Source organism: Caenorhabditis briggsae (assembly GCF_000004555.2).
Source record: "Caenorhabditis briggsae complete genome, chrIII, whole genome shotgun sequence".
Lineage (NCBI taxonomy): Eukaryota > Metazoa > Nematoda > Chromadorea > Rhabditida > Rhabditidae > Caenorhabditis > Caenorhabditis briggsae.
The window spans coordinates 9,179,677-9,200,142 of NC_013490.2; the positions used below are offsets into that span (position 1 = coordinate 9,179,677).

At 37.3% G+C, this 20,466-nt stretch overlaps 7 protein-coding genes and 1 non-coding gene across 8 annotated transcripts; 4 read left to right on the forward strand and 4 right to left on the reverse strand.

The window, feature by feature from the left end:
* Window positions 1-158: 158 nt before the first annotated feature.
* On the reverse strand, window positions 159-2,854 carry Cbr-twk-48 (the record flags this gene model as incomplete). The annotated part of the gene is made up of 9 exons (XM_002641589.1): window positions 159-355; window positions 410-578; window positions 621-679; window positions 729-886; window positions 1,359-1,485; window positions 1,527-1,656; window positions 1,701-1,814; window positions 2,645-2,710; window positions 2,756-2,854. 9 exons carry the CDS (start codon window positions 2,852-2,854, stop codon window positions 159-161), a joined length of 1,119 nt encoding a protein of 372 aa, XP_002641635.1.
* Window positions 921-996, forward strand: CBG28869. Its single transcript has one exon. It is a non-coding gene (tRNA).
* Window positions 2,855-7,194: 4,340 nt separating the features above from the next.
* Cbr-gpdh-2 lies at window positions 7,195-10,433 on the forward strand (the record flags this gene model as incomplete). The annotated part of the gene is made up of 6 exons (XM_002641590.1): window positions 7,195-7,235; window positions 7,282-7,462; window positions 7,534-7,674; window positions 9,635-10,099; window positions 10,154-10,290; window positions 10,337-10,433. The coding sequence occupies 6 exons, from the start codon at window positions 7,195-7,197 to the stop codon at window positions 10,431-10,433; spliced, it is 1,062 nt and encodes a 353-aa protein (XP_002641636.1).
* A 596-nt stretch (window positions 10,434-11,029) lies between these two features.
* CBG09959 lies at window positions 11,030-12,101 on the reverse strand (the record flags this gene model as incomplete). Its single annotated transcript, XM_002641591.1, has 4 exons — window positions 11,030-11,144; window positions 11,192-11,710; window positions 11,755-12,024; window positions 12,067-12,101. The coding sequence occupies 4 exons, from the start codon at window positions 12,099-12,101 to the stop codon at window positions 11,030-11,032; spliced, it is 939 nt and encodes a 312-aa protein (XP_002641637.1).
* Window positions 12,102-12,811: 710 nt separating this feature from the next.
* Window positions 12,812-13,018, reverse strand: CBG25902 (the record flags this gene model as incomplete). Its single annotated transcript, XM_045244223.1, has 1 exon — window positions 12,812-13,018. The coding sequence occupies one exon, from the start codon at window positions 13,016-13,018 to the stop codon at window positions 12,812-12,814; it is 207 nt and encodes a 68-aa protein (XP_045098976.1).
* A 1,711-nt stretch (window positions 13,019-14,729) lies between these two features.
* On the forward strand, window positions 14,730-15,175 carry Cbr-mrpl-36 (the record flags this gene model as incomplete). The annotated part of the gene is made up of 2 exons (XM_002641592.1): window positions 14,730-14,831; window positions 15,044-15,175. The coding sequence occupies 2 exons, from the start codon at window positions 14,730-14,732 to the stop codon at window positions 15,173-15,175; spliced, it is 234 nt and encodes a 77-aa protein (XP_002641638.1).
* A 408-nt stretch (window positions 15,176-15,583) lies between these two features.
* Window positions 15,584-16,457, forward strand: CBG09962 (the record flags this gene model as incomplete). The annotated part of the gene is made up of 3 exons (XM_045244224.1): window positions 15,584-15,646; window positions 15,986-16,264; window positions 16,311-16,457. The coding sequence occupies 3 exons, from the start codon at window positions 15,584-15,586 to the stop codon at window positions 16,455-16,457; spliced, it is 489 nt and encodes a 162-aa protein (XP_045094160.1).
* Window positions 16,458-17,066: 609 nt separating this feature from the next.
* Window positions 17,067-19,263, reverse strand: CBG09963 (the record flags this gene model as incomplete). The annotated part of the gene is made up of 3 exons (XM_002641594.1): window positions 17,067-17,155; window positions 17,475-17,584; window positions 19,133-19,263. The coding sequence occupies 3 exons, from the start codon at window positions 19,261-19,263 to the stop codon at window positions 17,067-17,069; spliced, it is 330 nt and encodes a 109-aa protein (XP_002641640.1).
* Between the last annotated feature and the right edge of the window lie 1,203 nt (window positions 19,264-20,466).

The window sequence follows — 20,466 nt, forward strand, 5'->3', positions numbered from 1 at the left end:
CACCTATTTTTTCAGTTGTGATGATGATTCTGTTCTTCTCTCCTACTGTTTTCCCCTACTCGTTGATTTTTTCTGTCCCGCTGTGTAATTTGTTTTCCCAGTTTTTCATCAAAGTTTCAAAAAGAAAGATTAAATATTTATCAAAAATATGTATTCATTTAGTCATCATCATCATCTTTAGATCTGAATTTGTCTGCAATCCATCTAGTTTTGTTCTGAACTTCTTCTTGAGCCAAATTGAAGCACATGGCGAGGAGAGCCATTCCAAATAGTAGATAGATACTGGTTATCACTAACTTCTCCTGTGCTTCATCCGTATTACTGACAGATGTGCTTGGGAACTTGTCTCCGAATCCTGGAAAATCAAAATTGAACAAAAATGAAAAATTCGAAATAATGAAGGACTCACCAATGGTTGTGAGTGAAATGAAACAGAAATAGAAGCTCTCCAAGAATGTCCATCCTTCCCAAACTTTGAAAATAGTTGTTCCAACTCCCAAATATCCAAGCATTGTGAAAACGACCAATGAAATTGGAACAGTCACACTTTCCAGCTGAGCAGCCGCTGTTTCTCGGACCTGGAAAGAAGTAATACTCGGATTACTGTAGTTCTTCACTACCTCTAACTGTTCCATCTCCACTCGAGCAGTTAACAAATCTTCAACATCTGCACCAGCACCTGTATTTTAATATTCCCTTCTTTCATTTTTCTCCCAACTTTTTCTCACCCAATCCGAAAGAGTCAACTGATGAATCAGTTTTGACACGATGCCCTCTTGTCAATCGAGAAACCAAACTGTTTGCTCTTCTGATTTTTGCCGCTTTCCTCTTTTTATGCCAGAGAATGAGTCGGAACTTTAGACGTATAGACTGAGCGTAGAGAAACCTGAACATTGCTGATAACACCCATCGGAAATTAAGAAGTCATGTGGTTAAGGAGATTGACTAGAAATCAATTGGGCTCTGCCCGCGTAGGTTCGAATCCTGCCGACTGCGGATTTCTTTTTTAGAAGATTAGGTTTTTTGGACATCGTTCTTTTATTATGCATCAACCTCAAATACCGAATTTCCAAAAATGATAGACGCCTACCCGAACTTTCAACTTTAAGCTCAATTATCTCGATTCCTGTAAACGATATCAAAAAAATGTCATCTAACAAAATGTTTACTATAATATCAAAAATATTTTCTTAGTTAACTACTTTTTGATATCTTTTACAGGCAACGAGATAAATTGGCTCAACGTAGAGAATATGGGTAACATTTATTAGGTTATGGATAGAATAGAACAAAAATTTTGATTATTTTTTCTTCAACAACCCATTTTTAGGCGGTACTGTATCGTATCTGAATCGTACCTGAATATTTTTGCCATCACATCTCCAATGTTGGTCAGAAAAAGAAGCATGAGTGGGATACCAATTATGGCGTAAAGCATAGTCAACGTCTTCCCAATATAAGTTTTCGCTGCAGTGTTTCCATATCCTAAAAATGATGAATGAATTCGACTTAATCAATCCTCGCACCAATAGTTGTGATGACAGTAAGACTGTAGAGGAAGGCACCAGTGAATGTCCATTGAGCCTGTTTACCGTATTCCTTTCCATCATAACCTTTTCGAATTGATTGCATGCAAACTGTTTTGAAAACTTTTACCTGAAAATGAAAAATAGTTTACATAGTTCGAAATTTCAGTTTACCTCATCTAATACAGTATTTTTCCACTGTTTTGAATCCAATCGATTCACTCGGAATGTTGCATTCCAAACTACATCCACAGCTCTCTCGCGAGCTGCTTTCACTTGGGCTTGGATCTGAAAAAATAAAATGTTTCTATCCAAAACTACGGTAACCCTACAACAACCTAATATTGGTTTTTGGTTTATATACATACCTTAATGAATGCGAAGATATAAACTTTTAGCATTATCTGTGCAGTTTACCGTAAACACTCTAATAGATACACAAACTTTCAAAGTTGAGCTTATATATCTCGGTTCCTGCAAAACAAATCAGAAAGTAGTCAACTGTCAACATATTTTTCATATTATGGTTAAAATTCTGTCAATTAATAAATTGTTGATATCTTTCCCAGAAATTGAGATAATTGAGCTCAAAGTTAACAGTTTGGGTGAGCTTCTATTAGAGGAAATACGGTAAATTTGAAACTTTACAAAAGTACTTATAGGATCACGAATCTGTTTCAGATTTTTCTAGGTCTACAAAACAGAAGAAGTGCTTCATTTTTGTAGTTAGAAACATTTTTGTACGATTTCATCCCACAGATTTATTGGACTTCGAAGTAGCGCTAGTTTCACCTACCTATTTCTTCTGATAGGAGCCCACCCAAAACTTTGACCTAAATTATCTTAATTTCTATGAGAAATATCAAAAAGTTGTCAACTGATAAATTGTTCATCATAATATCACCAATATTTAATCAGTTGAAAAAATTTGAATATCTGTTGCAGAAATCGAGATAATTGAGCTCAAAGCTGACGGTTTGGGATCTATTTGACTGAATACGGTAATCACTATTCAAGATCTTAATTTTTCATCTAACCTATCTGGTATGGATAAATTTGCAACAAGTATTCAACTACAAAGTTAAAGTGAGTATAAAAAGTCGTTTCGGAAACCTCACCTCTGCTTCATGCGGACCTTCAACTGCCTTGAAAATGACTGCTCCAAGAAGAGCATATCCAACAACCTGAAATATTATTTTATAAGACAGTCCTTTCCTTTCTTAACCTACAAGAGCACACAATCCAATGTGTGAGAAGAAGAATGCGATGATTTTCTTGACAAGATTCACGACACGAGTCACTTTTGATCTTCTATGTCGACGACCCATGATTTTAGAATTTCTGGTTTCAGAATTTCACTTATCACCGCCTTTTTATTGAAATCATCTGAAACTTGAGTATTCAGAAGAGAAGGAAAAACAAGAATGAAAAAGTTTTGAGACGGCTAGTTTTGAGCTTATGCGGATGTCAAAAATCGGACAGAAATTTGGTTGGCTGTTTGTGAGAAACGAATCATGAAAAATATGTCTCGAGGGATTACGAGAAACAGCAAAAAAGATGGGAGAGCTTTTTTAGAATTGAAGTTGAGGACAGCGAAGAAGAAATTGAGATATCAGAAAGAGGAATTGAGAGAAGCATGGAAATGTAGTAACAACAAAGAGAAAGAAGAAGTCACTTCCTGTAAATTCTCTGCGTCTCTCATTTTAATATAGTCTCTGCATAAAAAGAGGAAGAAATAGAGAGCTCGTTTTATGTGAGAAATACTTGGAAGAGATCCCAAATGTTTGAGAATTTGTGAACAATAATGGGGTAATGAAAAGATGTGAAATCTAGTACTGAGAGGCTGACATGGATTGATTCTGAAATCTAAAAATTGAAGCTAGGGGATCTAGCTATACTTTTCTTCTTAAGATTTTCGAACAAAAATTTTTTGTTGTTTTTTTTCCGTTTCTTGTTGTTTTTTTTTCAAAAAGAATCTAATCAGAGTAAACGAACGGGACCAAAAAACTTTTGTTTCCAGAGCACGAGGGGAGTACTTTCTTGTATTCAATATTTTGAATTCTGAGATTCATAGATTCTGAAATTCTGAGAAATTTTCAGAAATATGGAAACATTCCGAGATGTTGAGATTTTGAGATTCTGAGGTTCCGAGATTTTGAGATTCTGAGATTCTGAGATTCTGAGATTCTGAGATTCTGAGATTCTGAGATTCCGAGTTTTTGAGATTCTGAGTTTCTGAGATTCTGAAATTCTGACATTCTGACATTCTGAGGTTCTAAGATTTTGAAACTCTGAGATTCTGAAATTCTGAAAATTGATCTAGTTTATGTTTTCAAGAAGAACATGACCTCGATTTCAATCGAAATCTACTGTAATCCAAAAAAATTATTTAACATTTTCGAGTGTTGACTTTTATGATGAAATATTTTCTTATCTTATCTTCAGGTCTTATCTACGGGGGTTATATAAGCTGGAGAAATCTACGAGAAGTCAATGATCTGGGAGGCATCTTCACCAAAGATCAACTCGAGATCATCGCCAAGGAAGCAACTACAAGTGCCACCAATCTGGTCCGATAACGGAACGACAGGAAGTCAAGGAACACGAGACGATAATCGGAAGGCGTCTGCTCGGAAGCTGTGCGGCCGCTGCTCGTTGCTTTCATTTTGTTTCTTTTCCTTTTGTCAACTGATTGATGTCATCAAAGTAGAAAAAGTTATTTAAACCCTCGGCTTGGGTGCCATGTTTGGGGTTCATGGCTAGGTGGAACTTCCCACAGAACGTCCCCCTTTTACCAAATGACCGAAATCAAATTTTAAAAGAAAATGAATCAACAATGACTAGCGTACGCATAGCTTTCCCACATCCGAAAAACTGCATCCATTCCGACTTCAAAACTCACTTCCTGAAATCTCCTTTTTAAATGTTTTTTTTCTTTTTTCTCTCTCTCTCTCTCTCTCACTCTCATATGTATTTACGTGTGCTGAAACAAAACTTGTCACCTCTTTTTCTTTTAGTTTCGGATTAGCTTTCGATAAGCCATGCATCCACCCAGATGAGAATGATTTTCCGATGCACGGTCTTTTTCAGATCTAGATACAGTAATCTTATTTGTGAATCTGAAGTATTGCGTAGCAGTGTTTGCACATGTTGTGCTATTTTTACTATTTTTTCTCTATCTTTCAACTTTTTTTGTAAATTTCGATACATACAGCTCAAATCCATCTATTATTGTGTTATTCATCTTACTGTTCTAAACAATGTAGATTTTCTGTTTGTTGTCGATTCCGTAAATTTCAATCCGTTCACGACTGATTTTCGAGATTTTCTTTCAGCACGACTTTTTTGCACTTTTTTTGAAATTTCGTTCTTTCTCAATTTTAAAAAAATATTGAATTGTTGCTGTTCGCCACGGAGGAAAAAGCTGTGACTCCGCACAATATTGGCCCAAAACAGCGGCCGCTTTTTTAACTGTCTGTGTCTCTATTTTTCGTACACTCTTCCCTCTCCGCGGTGCCAACAACAACAGCCGCTTGTCTGAGAGCTCTCATCCCTTCCAATTCGTTGAGAAATATATATTGTTTTTCTTATTCTTCCAGTGATTTAGTGTTTACAGGAGAGTCCTCCCATAGCAACGACATTAATTAGCAAGTCGCGTTAGAAGTGAATGCTGAATCGGGTACGTTTTTTAATTAGAGAATACTAAGAGTCATCTACTACCTAAATTTCACAATATCGCCTCAAAGAAAACAGTTTCCGTTCTATTTACAATAGTCTTCACGTTGTTTTTCCGTTTTTTGAACTGCAAAAATAAGTGACCTGTTTTTTTAGTGACGAATCTATCACTCAACGTCGACCTATCTCCCGTTTTTTGTTCACTACAATTTATTCCACTCCCGTATAGGCTACATAGCACTTTGCTATAAAGGTAACACTGAAACTAGTTTGTTGATTTTGTTGGTTAGGTTTTAATCGTCATTTTTTTTCTCCTCTTGTCTGAGCAAATAGTAAGTGCTGACATGATTTCTAACTGGAGTAATTACAGAGCTTCAAACACTTCAAAAAAGTTAGGAAAAATACTTTTGAACTTCTAAACTATCTGTTCAACTGATAAATTTGTATTAAAATCAGTAGAGTTGTTGTTTTCTTTAAGCTTCGAATTTCTGAATCGATTCGTCACCGATTGAAGCTTTCAATATTTTAGTTACACCATCGTTACTTACAAGTTTTTACACCATCTTTACTTACAAGCATACTCGGTATCGCCATCTTCAGGTCCTTTGTTTTTTTGCTCTCATCTCTTTGCATCTTCTCATGATATACTTTAAACCTCACTGTGATCTTCACGTGAATGACCCAATAGTCTCTATGTCTGTTCTTGCCTCTGATTTCTGTTTTCTTTTGTGCTAGGATTCTATTTTGACATTACCAGCTGGCGAAACCAGTATAAAAGTCAGTAGTAGGATGTAAAAAGTTGGAAAATTATTGTCACTCTATCTATTATGCCATCTTCCAGCGTTTCAAAACCAGAAAATTCTTCTTATTCGCCGGTATGTTCTTTTTTCTCCTCCATTGACTTTCAAAGATTCTCCGTTATCAAGATGATGAAACCAATTGATAAGACCCCGATCTTTAAAGGTGACAGGGGGAGGAAGACCTGTATTTGATCATAGTCCAGTTTAGAGTGATGGATATTTATAGATGTCATCTATAATAAGATGTATCAAGATTGTAGGAAAGTGGTCTTGACGTCATAAAGAAAAGGACCATTAGTGTTCTTTTGCGACATCATAGACCAATCGAACAGTAAATACAGTCTCGTACTTTGGCCCTTCTTTCAATGATCACATTCGTACAGTTCTTATCAGGATCCCTGTGTATTTTTCTTTGAAAAGTTGTTTTGGAAAATTGCAAAGTATGTTGTGGCTTTTTGAAAACATTGCTTTCTTTTTTTGGGGTTTTGGTCAGGTTCATATTGTTTTTTAGTTTTTTTTTTTAAATTTTTGTCAGTTCACATTGTTTTCAAAAATCCAACTGCCACTTTTTGTCACTGGGCGCCTTTTCCATACGAATTTGCATGAAGTTATGTGATATACAGTAACCTGTGTTCTCTACTCTTACACCAACACACGAAAAAAAAAATCATGAAAGAAGATAGAATATGCTCCTCTTGTCTCTTCACACTCATCTCTATTTTCTATTTTGTCTCTTCCGTGTTGTTGAATTCATCTCCTCCACTCTCCGTTTCTGCTAGCCATTGAACTGCTTTCCGCACATATTGGATCTCATTCTTTCTTTCTTTTTTCACCTCCTGGAAATTGTGCACCTCGCAAAATTTTCAACAAACTCAACATTAAAAAAAAAACATTAAATGTCCAGTTTTTGCTCTATAGTTACACTGTCATCAGCCATAAACTGGTAGCCAACGCAGTGTATTTTCTATCTGTGTCTCTCAATCTCTAGCCTGATAAGGGAACACGGGAGGCGTGGTGCTGGACGAGTATAAAGGAGTGAGAGGGGTCGCGATCCATCTCACTTGAAATAATATTGTGTTGTGTTCTAATATCGATTGTTTTTCTTTATCTTTTTCTTGGAAGTGTGATCCCATGTTTCTCATTTTCAGTTAAATTCGCTCTACCGTTACTTCGGATCTGCTGCTGCTGCCACAATGAGTCCAAAGAAGGTCACGATCATCGGATCTGGAAACTGGTTAGTGTTTTTTAAAGAACAGAAAGTATTACATATCTGAATTCAGGGGTTCGGCCATCGCTAGAATCGTCGGAAACACAACGAAAAGCTTCCCCGATCAGTTCGACCCACAAGTGCGTATGTATGTTTATGAAGAGATCGTAAACGGAGAAAAACTGTCGGAAGTTATCAACACTCGTCACGAGAACATAAAATACCTCCCAGGAAAGATTCTGCCAGAGAATGTCGTGAGTTTTTTTTTCGATGATCTTCTCCCATTCTGAGATATTTTGTCTTAAGAAGACAATGTTTTTTGCAGGTCGCTGTTACCGATTTGGTTAAATCATGCGAAGGATCAAATATTCTCATCTTCGTTGTGCCACATCAGTTTGTCAAGGGACTTTGCGAGAAGTTGGTTGGAAAGATTCCAGCCGATACCCAGGCTATCTCATTGATCAAGGTAAGATTCGGTCACTGGCCTATCTGACTTATTCAATTTTTCAACTATCATTCTTTCCTTATTTAGGGCATTTCTTTCGACAAAAACGAACAGGTAGAGAACGGTGTTGTGCATGAAATCAAATTCTAATAGTTTTCCATATTGTTTTCCGTTTAAAAATACCTGATTTGAGTGTCGTAGACCGATTATTAGGCTTCGTTCTTATCAACAGCTTCGTAGACATGTTGTGACCGAATATTTGAGTCACTAAAATTTGCAAACTTCTAAAAATTGTTTTTCCAATCCATTCTGCTATTGTCGAATTAAAAAAAAGTGACACCTAACAAGGGAAGTGTTTTCAGAGGGGCGTTGAGAATTAGATCAAAATTTGTACAAAAGTACTTTCGAACATGCTGAATACGATTTCAGCAATATCTCGGTCATAACCCTAATAGGAACAAAAATATGGGCTCTCAAAGTGTTTTCAGTACTAAATTTTGACCCAAAACGTGCATTTTTCGAGCTTTAAAACTCTTTTCCAGGATTTTTTCAAGCGGGAAACTCTTTTTTGATCATTTCTCTATAATCTGAAATATTTTTTGTACAATTTCAAAAAAAATTTCGATTTTTTTTGAAAATATCATCATGGGGTTCACACTTTAAAAGTGATTTTTTGAGAAATTTTTTTGAAAGTGCAAAAAAGTCTTTCAAACATTCAGAAATTATAGAAACATCATTTTCATAGAATTTGGCAGCTCGATTTCGTCTGTGAGCCCTGATAATTCCCAAAATCTGATAATTGCAAGAAATTTGAAAAACTGTAACTTCTCAAATATTGCACAAAATCGCACAGAATACACAGAAATATGTAAAGATCATTTGGGTGATCGATTTGGTGGTGTTCCACTCATAAAAGAGCAAGACGGAGCAATTCCGAGAGTCGAAAGTTTTGCTTTTGGGCGATAGGATAAGTCGAAAAAACAATATTTCAAAATTTCTTCAAAATTTCAAACGCCTTCTTTTTCACTTTGAAAACGTCGGGAATTCATTAAATAAGTATAATTTGTTATTCAGGGGACCAAAATGGATATCGAAAATTCGTCTCGAAAAAAACAAAAAATAGATTTACCACAGTGGGGTTCGAACCACCATAGTCACTCCTAATGAGTCTCCCTCTTGCCACAACACCACACAACCGATATTTTCCACTGGCGCGGAGTGCGTATAGGAGAGATTTTTGAAAACAGGGCGTAGTGGAGTGAGGGAGGGGGCGAAATCGGTATAAAAATTTTCAGACGAAGATTTTCAGCTTGTTGATGATACTACGACTTAGATTTTTTCGTCATCGTGTTACGGATCTCAAACGCCCCTCTGAAAACACTTCCCTTGTGAGAATTTGAAAACTTTTGCTTTTTTTGATCTACAAAAAAGTGCGGCAAAAACGTAATATTTTAGAATTTCGGCTCGTTCGAGCTACTTTCGCGTTTAAGTTTAGTTTTTTTTTGCTGAAAAATAGATTCTAGAGATGCTAACGATCATTTTTAGACCAAGAAATCAAAATTTTGTTCAGAAAATCCCACTAAATTCACATAAATATTATGCTTGTCTGAGAAAAAAAAGGTTAGAGAGTATTTTTTGCAGTCTGAACACGGTAGCGATATCGAAACGTAGAGCCTAAATAGCACACAAACGGTGAAGACGCAGACACTTTTTCTCTGCGTCTCAACCTTTTTTTCTCAGACAAGCATAATAAATTTGTTATCTACAGCCCCCTCGTAAATCGACACGAGCACCGTCTCCGAGATTTTCAGGTGTCACTTTTTTTAATCCGACAATACTCCCTTTGGTTATTTAAAAGTAACTTTTATTAAAAGAATAATCCAATGCTTTCACTTTCCCGTATTCACCTGAAAATTCCTCAAACAGCATGTTATTTTGAATTGAATCTAAAAGTAAATGTACCTTATATTTCATCTTCCAGGGAGTGTCGACTGGAGGGATCGAACGTGGAGGGCTCAAGTTGATTTCAGAGGAAATCAAGGAAATCCTCAAAATCGAAGTCAGTGTGTTGATGGGCGCGAATCTCGCTCCAGAAGTCGCTAATGATAACTTCTGTGAAGCCACAATTGGATGTAAGAGGAAAGCAGAAGATGGACCTCTTCTCAAGAAGCTCTTCCACACTGACAACTTCCGAATCAACGTTGTTGAAGATGCTCATACTGTCGAATTGTGTGGTGCTCTGAAGAATGTCGTAGCGTGTGCTGCTGGCTTCACCGATGGACTCGGTTATGGTGACAACACAAAAGCTGCTGTTATCAGATTAGGTCTGATGGAGACAACGAAGTTCGTCGAGCACTACTATCCTGGATCAAATCTCGAGACATTCTTCGAGTCTTGTGGAATTGCTGATCTCATCACTACTTGTTACGGTGGACGTAATCGCAAGGTTTGTATAAACTTCATCTTTTGTAGAGTATCTTTGATATTGATTGATTATCAGGTTTGCGAAGCATTTGTGAAAACTGGAAAGACACTGGCCGAGGTTGAGAAGGAGTTGCTGAACGGACAGAGTGCCCAAGGACCATTGACAGCAGAAGAAGTCTATTTGATGATGAAGAAGACTGGGCTTGATGCCAAGTGGGTGCTTTTGATCGATTGGATCGATTCTATCTCTGATTTTCAGATTCCCACTGTTCACCGCTGTTCACAAGATCTGCGCTGGAGAGATGAAACCAGCTGAACTCGTCGATTGTCTTAGAAATCACCCAGAGCACATGTAAATACAAATATTAGATAACGATTTCCTTTTTTAGTATTTCTTTATGCCTTTTCTCTTATTCTTTTTTTTATTCGTTCCCAATTCTCCGATCGTTTTCACCAGTTACGAGTGTTCATTGTGGCGTGGAAGGAGACTAACTCGTTTAAGATCTATTGCCCGCTGCAATTTATTTTTCTGCTCTTGAGCCAAAAAATGTATTACAATTATGATCTTCTTCTTGTCAAGCAAAACACGAGCAACAATTTAAAGAACCAATGTTTATAGTAAATTTTGGCTGGAAAGGGACACCAGTGTTCAAATTTGTTAGAAAGTGAAATTGAAAACAATTGCAATAAATTATTTGCTAACTTGAAAAAAACAAAATTCCTCTAGGAACGGGATGGGAAAAATATCATATCACAGAGAATGTGGCAATCGAAGAAGGGGGCAAAAATGAGAAGACTGGGCTATTTACATCTATGCGAAGATTGGGATGAACTGGGCAAAATGTGTGATGAAGAGGCAATTAGATTTATCCTAGTGTCCTAGTGAGATTATAAAAAAGTGGAATAAGAGGGAATGGGAAATTTTCATAGCAAGCTCTGGTAGATTCAGGATTTACTTCTTCTTCCAGTAGGAATCGAGGAACTCGATAATGGAATCATAGATCATGAACGTGATACCTACGTCCAAGCAGACACGAGAGAGACGGGGAACAGTTCCCTTGTAGAAACTAAAAATAACACTATCAGGATCTGAAAATTAAAAAAAGAAACATACGCGAAGAATCCTTCCTTCTTCCAGATCTGCATGGCGCAGTCGAGGGTATTTTTGTATTTCTTTGCTTCCAACCCTTGCATTCTGGTTTTGACCACATCAATTGGAGTATTTCCATAGACGGATGCAGCACCAGCCACTGCTCCCATCAAACCGACAATTGGCTTTGAGATGGTTTGGGTGTTATCTCCGCCGCGATACCAATCCTTCAACGTCTCCATAACGAAGAATCGGATCGCCTGATTGGATCCTTGTTTCGCCATCGTCGCTGTCACTCCTTTGTAGATTCCACCGAGCCCCTCGGCCTTTACAATGCATCCGACTCCATGTACGAATCCCTTGTATTTTGGTTGTGCAAGTCCTTGGTCATGAATAAACTTGACTTTGACCGTCTCCATGGGTGTGACAGCGAACACGGCTTCAGAAAGTCCGGCTCCCAATCCACACAAAAGTCGCATGACTGGAGTGAGGTTTCCTCGTTCGTCGGCTGCTTGGGATTTGAGATATTCGAAAGTACCGAATCTAAAAGACACCTTTACGAAGATCAACAAAGAACAGAACAATACCTGAAGGACGACTTTGGGATGGATCCATAAAGAAGAACAGAGAGACCTCTGTATAATCCAAAGAAACCGTGTCCCTTGACTGTTTGCTTCACACAGTCAATTGGACCTTTGAACTTAGGAGTAGCTGATCTTTCATCCAGTTGCAATTGAGTCTTAACATATTCTGTTGGAAATGTGATACAAATCTCAATTCCTCCAGTGATTCCTCCAATCACAATTCCACGAACAGTCTTCTCGGAAGGACCGTACTGTTGCCACATGGATAGAGGCCTGAAAAACAACGATGAGCACAAGATGGCAAAATTGGCTCACTTTGCTCCGGGAACTGGCTGGATTGCACCGCTCATTTCGTGTGAAGACGTGCGGCTTGGGGACCCTGAAAGGAGAAAAATCAAAAGAATTCTGACGGTGAACGTGAAAAAAAAGGAGGATGTGAACTAAGTTTTCACAGATTCAAAGAAAAAAGAAGAGGCCACAACTGGGAGAAAAATGAGAAGAAGAAAGGGAAAAGGAGAAGATGTGGAGAAGGAGGAAAGCCGGATGACGAACACGTCAAGGCGCATGCGGGAGCACAGAGAGCTGCACAAGGCGTACAGCCAGCGGGGGCGACTGCAAAAAATGCAGGAAAAGGAAAAGGGAAAACCATGAAAGTTGGACGAGGGGTGGGAAGGGATGCAGTTCTGTTATGTGTTGGCATCTCTTTCTTTGAACAAACAAATAATAAAAGTTTCGAACCATTCGAGAAACTCAGACACCTATGGGAAACTATAATAATTCAAAAACAGAAGAAGAAAGAGGGTGGGCGGAGCTTAGAATGGTAACGCTTGAATGCAAGGCTTTGAATTTTTCACACTTCTAAATACTGGAAAAAAGAGAAAGAACGAAACAAGTGCGCTAATGGAAAACTGAAATGCGATATTTTTCAACAACCTTCAATCGTGGAATCAGACCACTCTTCTCATTGCCTCCAGAGAGCATACGAAGGCAGCGTACTCTGAGAGTTCTCCGATAAGGAGAATGTTGATGGCACGATGTGGGGTGAGAAGCCGAGATTGACTCAAGAAAGGAAAAAGGAACATACAGAATCTCGTGGCCAAGACTTGAAAAATACCCTGAAGGCAAAGTAACCTGAAGGTTGGAAGAGGTGAACTGACAAAAATTGAGTGACAAACAAGTGAAATATTGATTGAAACCTCATTTCCGAAACAGGATCGGTCGCATTAGAATAGGAAACCACAACAACAACAGTAAGGCCAATGAACATTTCTATTGAAGGGCACAAATGAAAAATCCCATTCCCAGAAAACTAGGGTTCTCAAGCAATGACCAGTTTTCTTCAAATGACCAGTTAAGCGGGAACGTACATCAGGGGCTTTCGATCAAAAGGAGGTGGAGACTTTTCGGCTTGCAACGTGCAAATGAGATAAGATGAAGACGAAGAAGAATGACCTCATAAGAGATATGTGATGATTTGTACTAATAGAAAAGAATCGCTTGATTAATTACTGTCTAAGCAAGCCGGCTGATAGAAATGGTTTTGTTTGTGTTCGGTGAAAAACAAATGATCATTTCTTGGTGGCTGAGTCTACGAAACTCTAGCAAAACCTCATTAGATTCAAAAGGAGTTCGTGATTGTTAGGATGCCTATAAACAATTGAACTGTGCACGAAAACTGCATTATGACCTACAAAGAGACAGAAAGCATAACGTCTATTTCTAGAAAATAGAATGACAAAAAAACGACAAAGTAATTGGAAAGATAAGAAAACTTGGAAGTGAGAAATGGAGAAAATGAAGTTGAGAAAAAAACGGAGGACATTAGAGCTTGATAGCGGCAAAGACATAAAGAAACAATCGATCCGTAGAAGATGACAATCGTCCAAGGTTAACATAGAAATTTGGTTCGGAGACCGATTGATGACGACAGAAGTGTAGGATGCAAAGAGAATTAAGAAAACGGATACGAAAGGACATTACTGATGAATCGGAGAAAGAACTACACGTGGGCTAGAATTGGGTCACAAAGGGCATAATATCGGGATTATGGTAAAATTGATTGAGAACTCACTGCTTATCATTATCCAAAAGCTTCTGTTAACGGTCGCAAAATGAATGGAGGCTACAGTCACTATTCTAAAATTGACAAACAAAAAGTCGAAAAAATTGCAAAATCTAGCAAAAAACCAGCTTTATGTGTCTGGCTTATTGAACTTTTTTGTAAAATAGATCGCATGTTCAATCTACAAAACAATTTGTTCGTGCGCAAAATGTAGACCGAAAAACTTGACAAGCTTGAAATGCACCAGATTTGGTGAAGAATCAGAAATAATTGAAAAGCAGTATTCCATCATAATATATCAGAACTCTGAACGTCACTGACTAGAATACACCTGAAAACCAATTTTCTGCAGAACTGGCTTTTCGGAAACTGAGTCCTGCAGAATTTTGGCGGCAGGTGTAAGTCAGCCTCGCGATGTTCGCAACCGAATAATATTAAAATTTTAAGAATAAAAGGGCTGCTGTCCATGAGCAGAAAAGAAAAATCGCACGAATTCAATGAATTACCGTAAGGTGTTGCGTGAAGCCGTCTGCGCCCAACGAGCCGTCTAGCTGCTGCACGCTCTCTGCGTCGCAGTCTCTTGCGCGTGGCCAAGGAGCGCTATTGAGAGGTATCAAATTTGTCTGATTTTCGCGGTTTTTGGGTAAATTTCTGTTAAAACACTGATTCTGCATTTAAAACGCTATTTTTAAGACGAAAATATGTGAAAAGCATTTTTCTTTTCTTTTTTGCACTCCGAAACCGTAGTTTGAACCGGAGAAAATCGGCTGAAAACCCATTAACCGAAATTCAGGGTTGCGCCTTTAATATATCTTACGGTTTCAGTCGCAAGAAATCAATCTTTTGCTTTCGACACATTTCTAAAAAATACGATTTATTTTGATGATAATTCAAAATTTACAAAAATTTTCAGATAATGAACAGTGTAATAAACCGAGCTTTGACGCAGGGATCATCCGCTATTCGACAGTTCTTAGCTGTGAGAAGTCCCATGTGCCAGGAAGTCGCTGGATTCAAGGTTAATTTTTGTTTAATTTTAAAAATTCATTAGTCGCAACATTTCAATTTTTCCATCAAGTTGCATAGAAAATCCTCCTTGAATTTTTATTTTTCTTTTTTCTATGGAGAAGTTTATTTTTTTTTGATTTCTGAAAAAGAACACAGAATGCATGAATTAAAAAAAAACTATATTTCCAACAAAAGAACATTCAATATAAATTTCGAATTTAGGTGAAATCTCGCCTGAAGCTGCGTTGTCGTTGCTGTTACTTCATTCGTGTTGATGGTCGTCTCCATGTGGAATGTCATGAGAATCCAAGACATAAGGCTCGCGAGGTGTACGATATCAAGAAGCTGTGGTGAAGCGCCATCGAAATCTTCCTTTGTTCTCTCGTTATTTTAAACTTGTTTTTTTATTAGCTAATGAAGGTTCTAACTAAAATATCTAATTTCATCTGTAGAACTTTTTTGAACCCTTCATCGGTACACCTGAAAATTACAGAGAGGTAAATATTTGAAGAATGCTGCAAACGACATGATATTTGTCAAGTACATCATTACGGTCTCGAGTTCAAAAGTGTGTCACATCCGGCATCAAACACTATCATTGTAAAAGTAAAGTTCTAATTTTGCGTCGCGTCAAAACGGATGTACAATTAGTACAATTAGTTCCGGACCTCTTGAACAATTTTCAGCCACGTAGTAGTCCAAACTTAAATTTTTCCATTCCTAAATGCAAAAAATATTTCTGGTTTGCTCTCTTGACTAAAAATGGAACAGAGCCCGAATTTCAAAAGCAATTTGAACAGTGAAATGAGCGATTTGATACATCAAGTGAGTACTCTGAAATCACATTTCGATTAACGTCGAATTCATAATTAGGCAGAAGAATGGGCTCAAATGTGGCATAGTTTATTGTCACCGCCACCACAGGATCCGAAATTAGAAGTTTTGCTGAAGCAGACTTTACATAAAGCATCTTTAATTCTTCTGGAAAAAACGGGAGTGAAAACAATTGAGGAATTTCAACAGTTTTTCGATTCCATTCGTAATGTAGAAAAAGAAGAAAATGTTGAAGTACAGAGAGAAGCAACGGCAAGCTCGCCATTGAGTTTTGATGAATTTCAGGTACAAAAAATTACAAAAAAAAGTTTGAAAAACTAGAAATTCTAGGGTAACTCAAAATGGACCGAACTACTTGAAGAGACTTTAGCTTCTTTCTCTCCAATCAACTGTCGTCGTCGCACATCTCTGTTCTCTGATCTTCAAATTTTATCTCCAATCGTTTCGGAAACAAGTCAATCTCCAGAGAAAACCAAAAAACAGCAGATGTCCACACCACATATTACACCTTTTCGGAGACCATTGTTCAGCTCAATGTCAACCCCAAAAACTCAATGGAGAAGAGGAAATTCGATGTACGTGGAGGATGTGGCAAATACTACGATTACAGTAGGTCAAAATGTGTGGAGAAAAGAATAATTGACCCAATTTTCAGCCACAAAAAGCGCTGAGCACTTCGAGATTGTCTATCCAATCACCAGTTCCTTTGGCTGGTGAAACACCATTAGAGAATCGAGCGAGTAGATTGAGAAGGATGAAAATAGAAGAGAAGATGCGTGAAATTCAGATGGGGTGGAACTGACACTGGAATTGAGAAACTACTCGATTTGATCTAATAAACTTGTTTTTCATTTCTGTACTTATCCCAATTATATAGACTTTCTCTTATTTTTTTAATTCGAAAAGGAATCTCAAAATTAGATACCGTATTTCCTCTAAAAAAAGCCCACTTAAACCGTCAACGTTGAGCTCAATTATCTCGTTTCTTGTCAAAAATATAAAAGTTGTCAACTGATAAATTGTTTATCATAATATCAAAAATGTTTTGTCAGTTGATGCATTTTCGATAGCTTGTATATGAATTCAGATAATTGAGCTCAAACTTGATAGAGTGGGGGCCCGTCTGCTATAGGTTCTACAGTGTCTCAATTATCGAAACCTTCTCTTCTTGTTTCACATCTGAAAAGGAAAATTCCAGAAAAAGAAGAGATATTCAGTTCAACTGTTCATTTGTGTCATTCAAGAATAACCATTCTTGTATGCATTATGCGGAAGAGAGATCCGTCGTCAAAAAGTTGGCAACCCGTAATAAAACAAGACGATCTAATGGGGGGAAAGAAAAGAAATTGTTAAATGGTGTGTAGAAATGTGCAGACAAGGGAATATGGTGAAGAAGAAGAAGACGTGGATTTCATCGACCAGGACGAGCTCCAACTGCATCGTTGAAACCACTGCGGTACTCATCCATTATACCAGAAACTCCATGACCATGAGTGTATGCTGAAATTAAATATTATGATAATTGATTACTGTAGAGCATGTTATCTTATTATCTTATAACCTGTAATAGAGGGGCATCCTAGCTTTTAACTTTGGTCAAAATTTTTTTCGGTCCTTGTTAAAAGAGTTGTCAACTGATAAATGTTTGTCAGTTGACATTTTTTTTGTATCTTGCATAGGAATTGAGATAATTGAACTCAAACTTGTGAGAATTTTTCTATTGCAGGTTTTACGGTATCATATTATTCATGTAAACTCAAGAGTACTTCTTCATATAATCTACAATTATTTTCAAAGATCCTATTTCTTCCCCACTCACATCTTTTCAATTTATTAATATGCTCCTCTTTATCTTCAATTTCTTTACTCAATGTCTCAACGACCCTTTCCAGAAGTGCCTGTTCCTCTTCGAGCATTCGTAATGATTTCCTGAAAATATTCACATTTTTTTTGTGTCCTTCCATTATTTCAGACGTCATTTCATGAAACCCCCGGTTTTACATCACATCCAATTCAATTACAGCACCCAAAACAGTTCAAAAACCGTAATCCGATTACTTTCAAGGGGACAAGGTGCACAATTTTTCGTGGAAACTCTCCGATTTCGTTGAAAAGGTTGGGACAAAGTTTGAGTTTTTGGAATGATGGATTGGAATGGGAGAAGAACAAAAAGAGACTAGAACTACAGTGATGAGAATGACAAGTTGAAACTAGAAAAAACAAGAGTCTAGGTACAGAATCAGATGATTCGTTTAAGATGGAATATAGATGAATTAAGCTTTTCTGCAAGACAGATCTCAAAAATCCTTAGGTCTGGAGAAAGATGGTCCATACATCATCAGAGCTGATATTATGTCAGATATGTCTCTAGCAAAGCAGAATCAACTTCGATTCAGAACACCATCAGATTGGGTTTAGGATTCCATAAGCGGATATTGGATTACAACAGATTCTCAACTACAGGACCTTCGACCTCCATTACAAAAGTATTCCATCTATTTTTAGAGCATTCCTCTTCTCTTTCCCTAATTCCTTTCCTATATTTTATTAGAATTTTCAGCTCTTTACATTCAAAAAGTCACGTTTCTAGACGCAGCTGTTGCGGTTTAGTCTTTTCGGCGACTCGAGAAGAATTCAAGCGATGTGCAACAGAAACACCTTTTTTCTTCTGCTTTTTTTAATCGGCTCACAGTACGTCCATCACTTCCTCTCACTCTTTTTTCTCTTTCTCAATTGGTCATCACTAGGACTTTGGAACTTTGAAAATTGTGTAAAAGGAGCCGCGGTTGTTTCTTCTCGCTTATCGAATAGGATTAGACAACATGTAATACATTGGTGTGTAGTCGTTACAGGTTAAGTAAACTTTGTCCTCATTTCAGATTTTTCAAATTTTTTGATTTTTAAAGATGAAGGTTGCTGGTTCAGTAACGAAAATACCGTAAAACTAGAAGACTCCGTCACGTTTGAGCTCAATTATCTCAATTCCTATGCAAGATACATAAAATGTGTCAACTGACAAAACGTTTCTGATATTATCATTAACAATTTATCTATTGACCACTTTTTGATATCTTTGACAGGAACCGAGATAAATTGGCGCAAAGTAAAAGTTAGGGGGGGGGTGGGGCTCATCTATGGCAGGTTTAACGGTAAGCTCTTTTACAACTTCTGGTTATACCGGTGGCAAATGTGAACTTAGAATCTACGGAGAGTTAAACTAGCACCAAAAAAATAGTTATAATTTCGAAAAGAGTTTCTGTTAAAATCGTATTTTCAAAAAATGACGCATTTCCGATTTCCGACTACCAAACACGAGAGAGGCGATGAAAAAAAGTGTGTGTAAACGGAAAGGAAGGCGATGTTGTCATTTTTAGGGAGCACGGAATTCGAATTTATTTGCCTAAACGGCCATAAAGTGACCGCGAGAAGACACGTGATATCGGACGACTGAAAACCCAGAAATTCCTCGCTACTCACTGTTCGCTCTCCAACATTTTCGCGATTTTGTGCTTCTCGGCGACTCCGATCGGACCAAAAACTGGTTTGGCGGATGAGAATAATATTAAAATAGAGAATATGATGAGCAATAACGTCAAATGAAGACGCATTTTTTTAGAAGATGGGGGATTCTGAAAATTTTGGGATGTTAAGAAGATTCGGAAAAGCATCAAAGTGATATAAGATGAATTTAGAATTTCAGAGTTAGGAAACAACAAATCTGAAATTTTGAAAAATAGGCTCAATTTCAACAATTTCAAAATATCTTAAAAGTTATGTGCCTATGTGAGAAATGTGGTTAGAGTGTCATGGCTAAACCACAGATACCAACACCAAAAAGAAGTCAGAGAATAGATACATCACAAAAGAAGATGATAAAAGGAGAAGGTGACGTGGCACCAGAATGTCTATCAGAAGAATACTTGAAGCAAGTGCAAATATATAGAACACTGGGGAGACACAGTTTGCATCAGAATGACACAGTAATAGGAAATACAGAATAGCCAAAATATAAAAGTATAAATAACAAATTAAAACCAGCCATTAACTGTTTTTTCTCTTCCTTCCACATTCCAAAAAGTCTTCAAAAGTTGACCGCATGTTTATGATGCTCTTTTTATGCTCCACTATCAATGTTTGCCCCGCGAGACGTTTTGATTCCTTCTTTTTTTAAGAGTTCGGAGGCGGGTTTCTATTGTCTACAGTAAGCAAGAAGTCTCCTCCCTCCAAAACTCCGCCCACTTTTCTGAAATTTTTTCCCCGAGAAGCAGAAGAGTTGGTGGAAACCACGAAGAAACGCAGAATGCAAAAAAAGAAGAAACGATAAGAAAAGAATTTGAAATATTTGGGAATGAGAAAGAAATGGATTGCACCTCCCAATCGAGGAATTAGCAAAGAATTATAGGTTTCTGATGATGTGATGAGACATCAGAAGCTGACCTATTTCTTTTGCAAAAAGAATTCTGTGACGTATTTCTTTTTATTTTTAGCCATTTCTCGGAATTTTTGATGGATATCGTAGTTAATCGTATTTAATCCCTTTAATTGGGAAACACTCTCTTCAGAACATCCTACTGAAGGAAAAGCGGCTAGAATATTTAAATGCATGTGTTGAAGGTTTCAAAACAACTTATTGGATTAAATGTTACATTATTTTAATATCTGAAGTCATTTCCTGAACTACGTATTTTTGACAAGTCTTGGATAACCAAAAGCAAATTGTAATATGAATTAGTTATGTATATCAAACTCTAGATCCGGGGGCATATAATTCGGAGGGTACAACAATTCGGGGGTACAAAGGGGTACAAAGC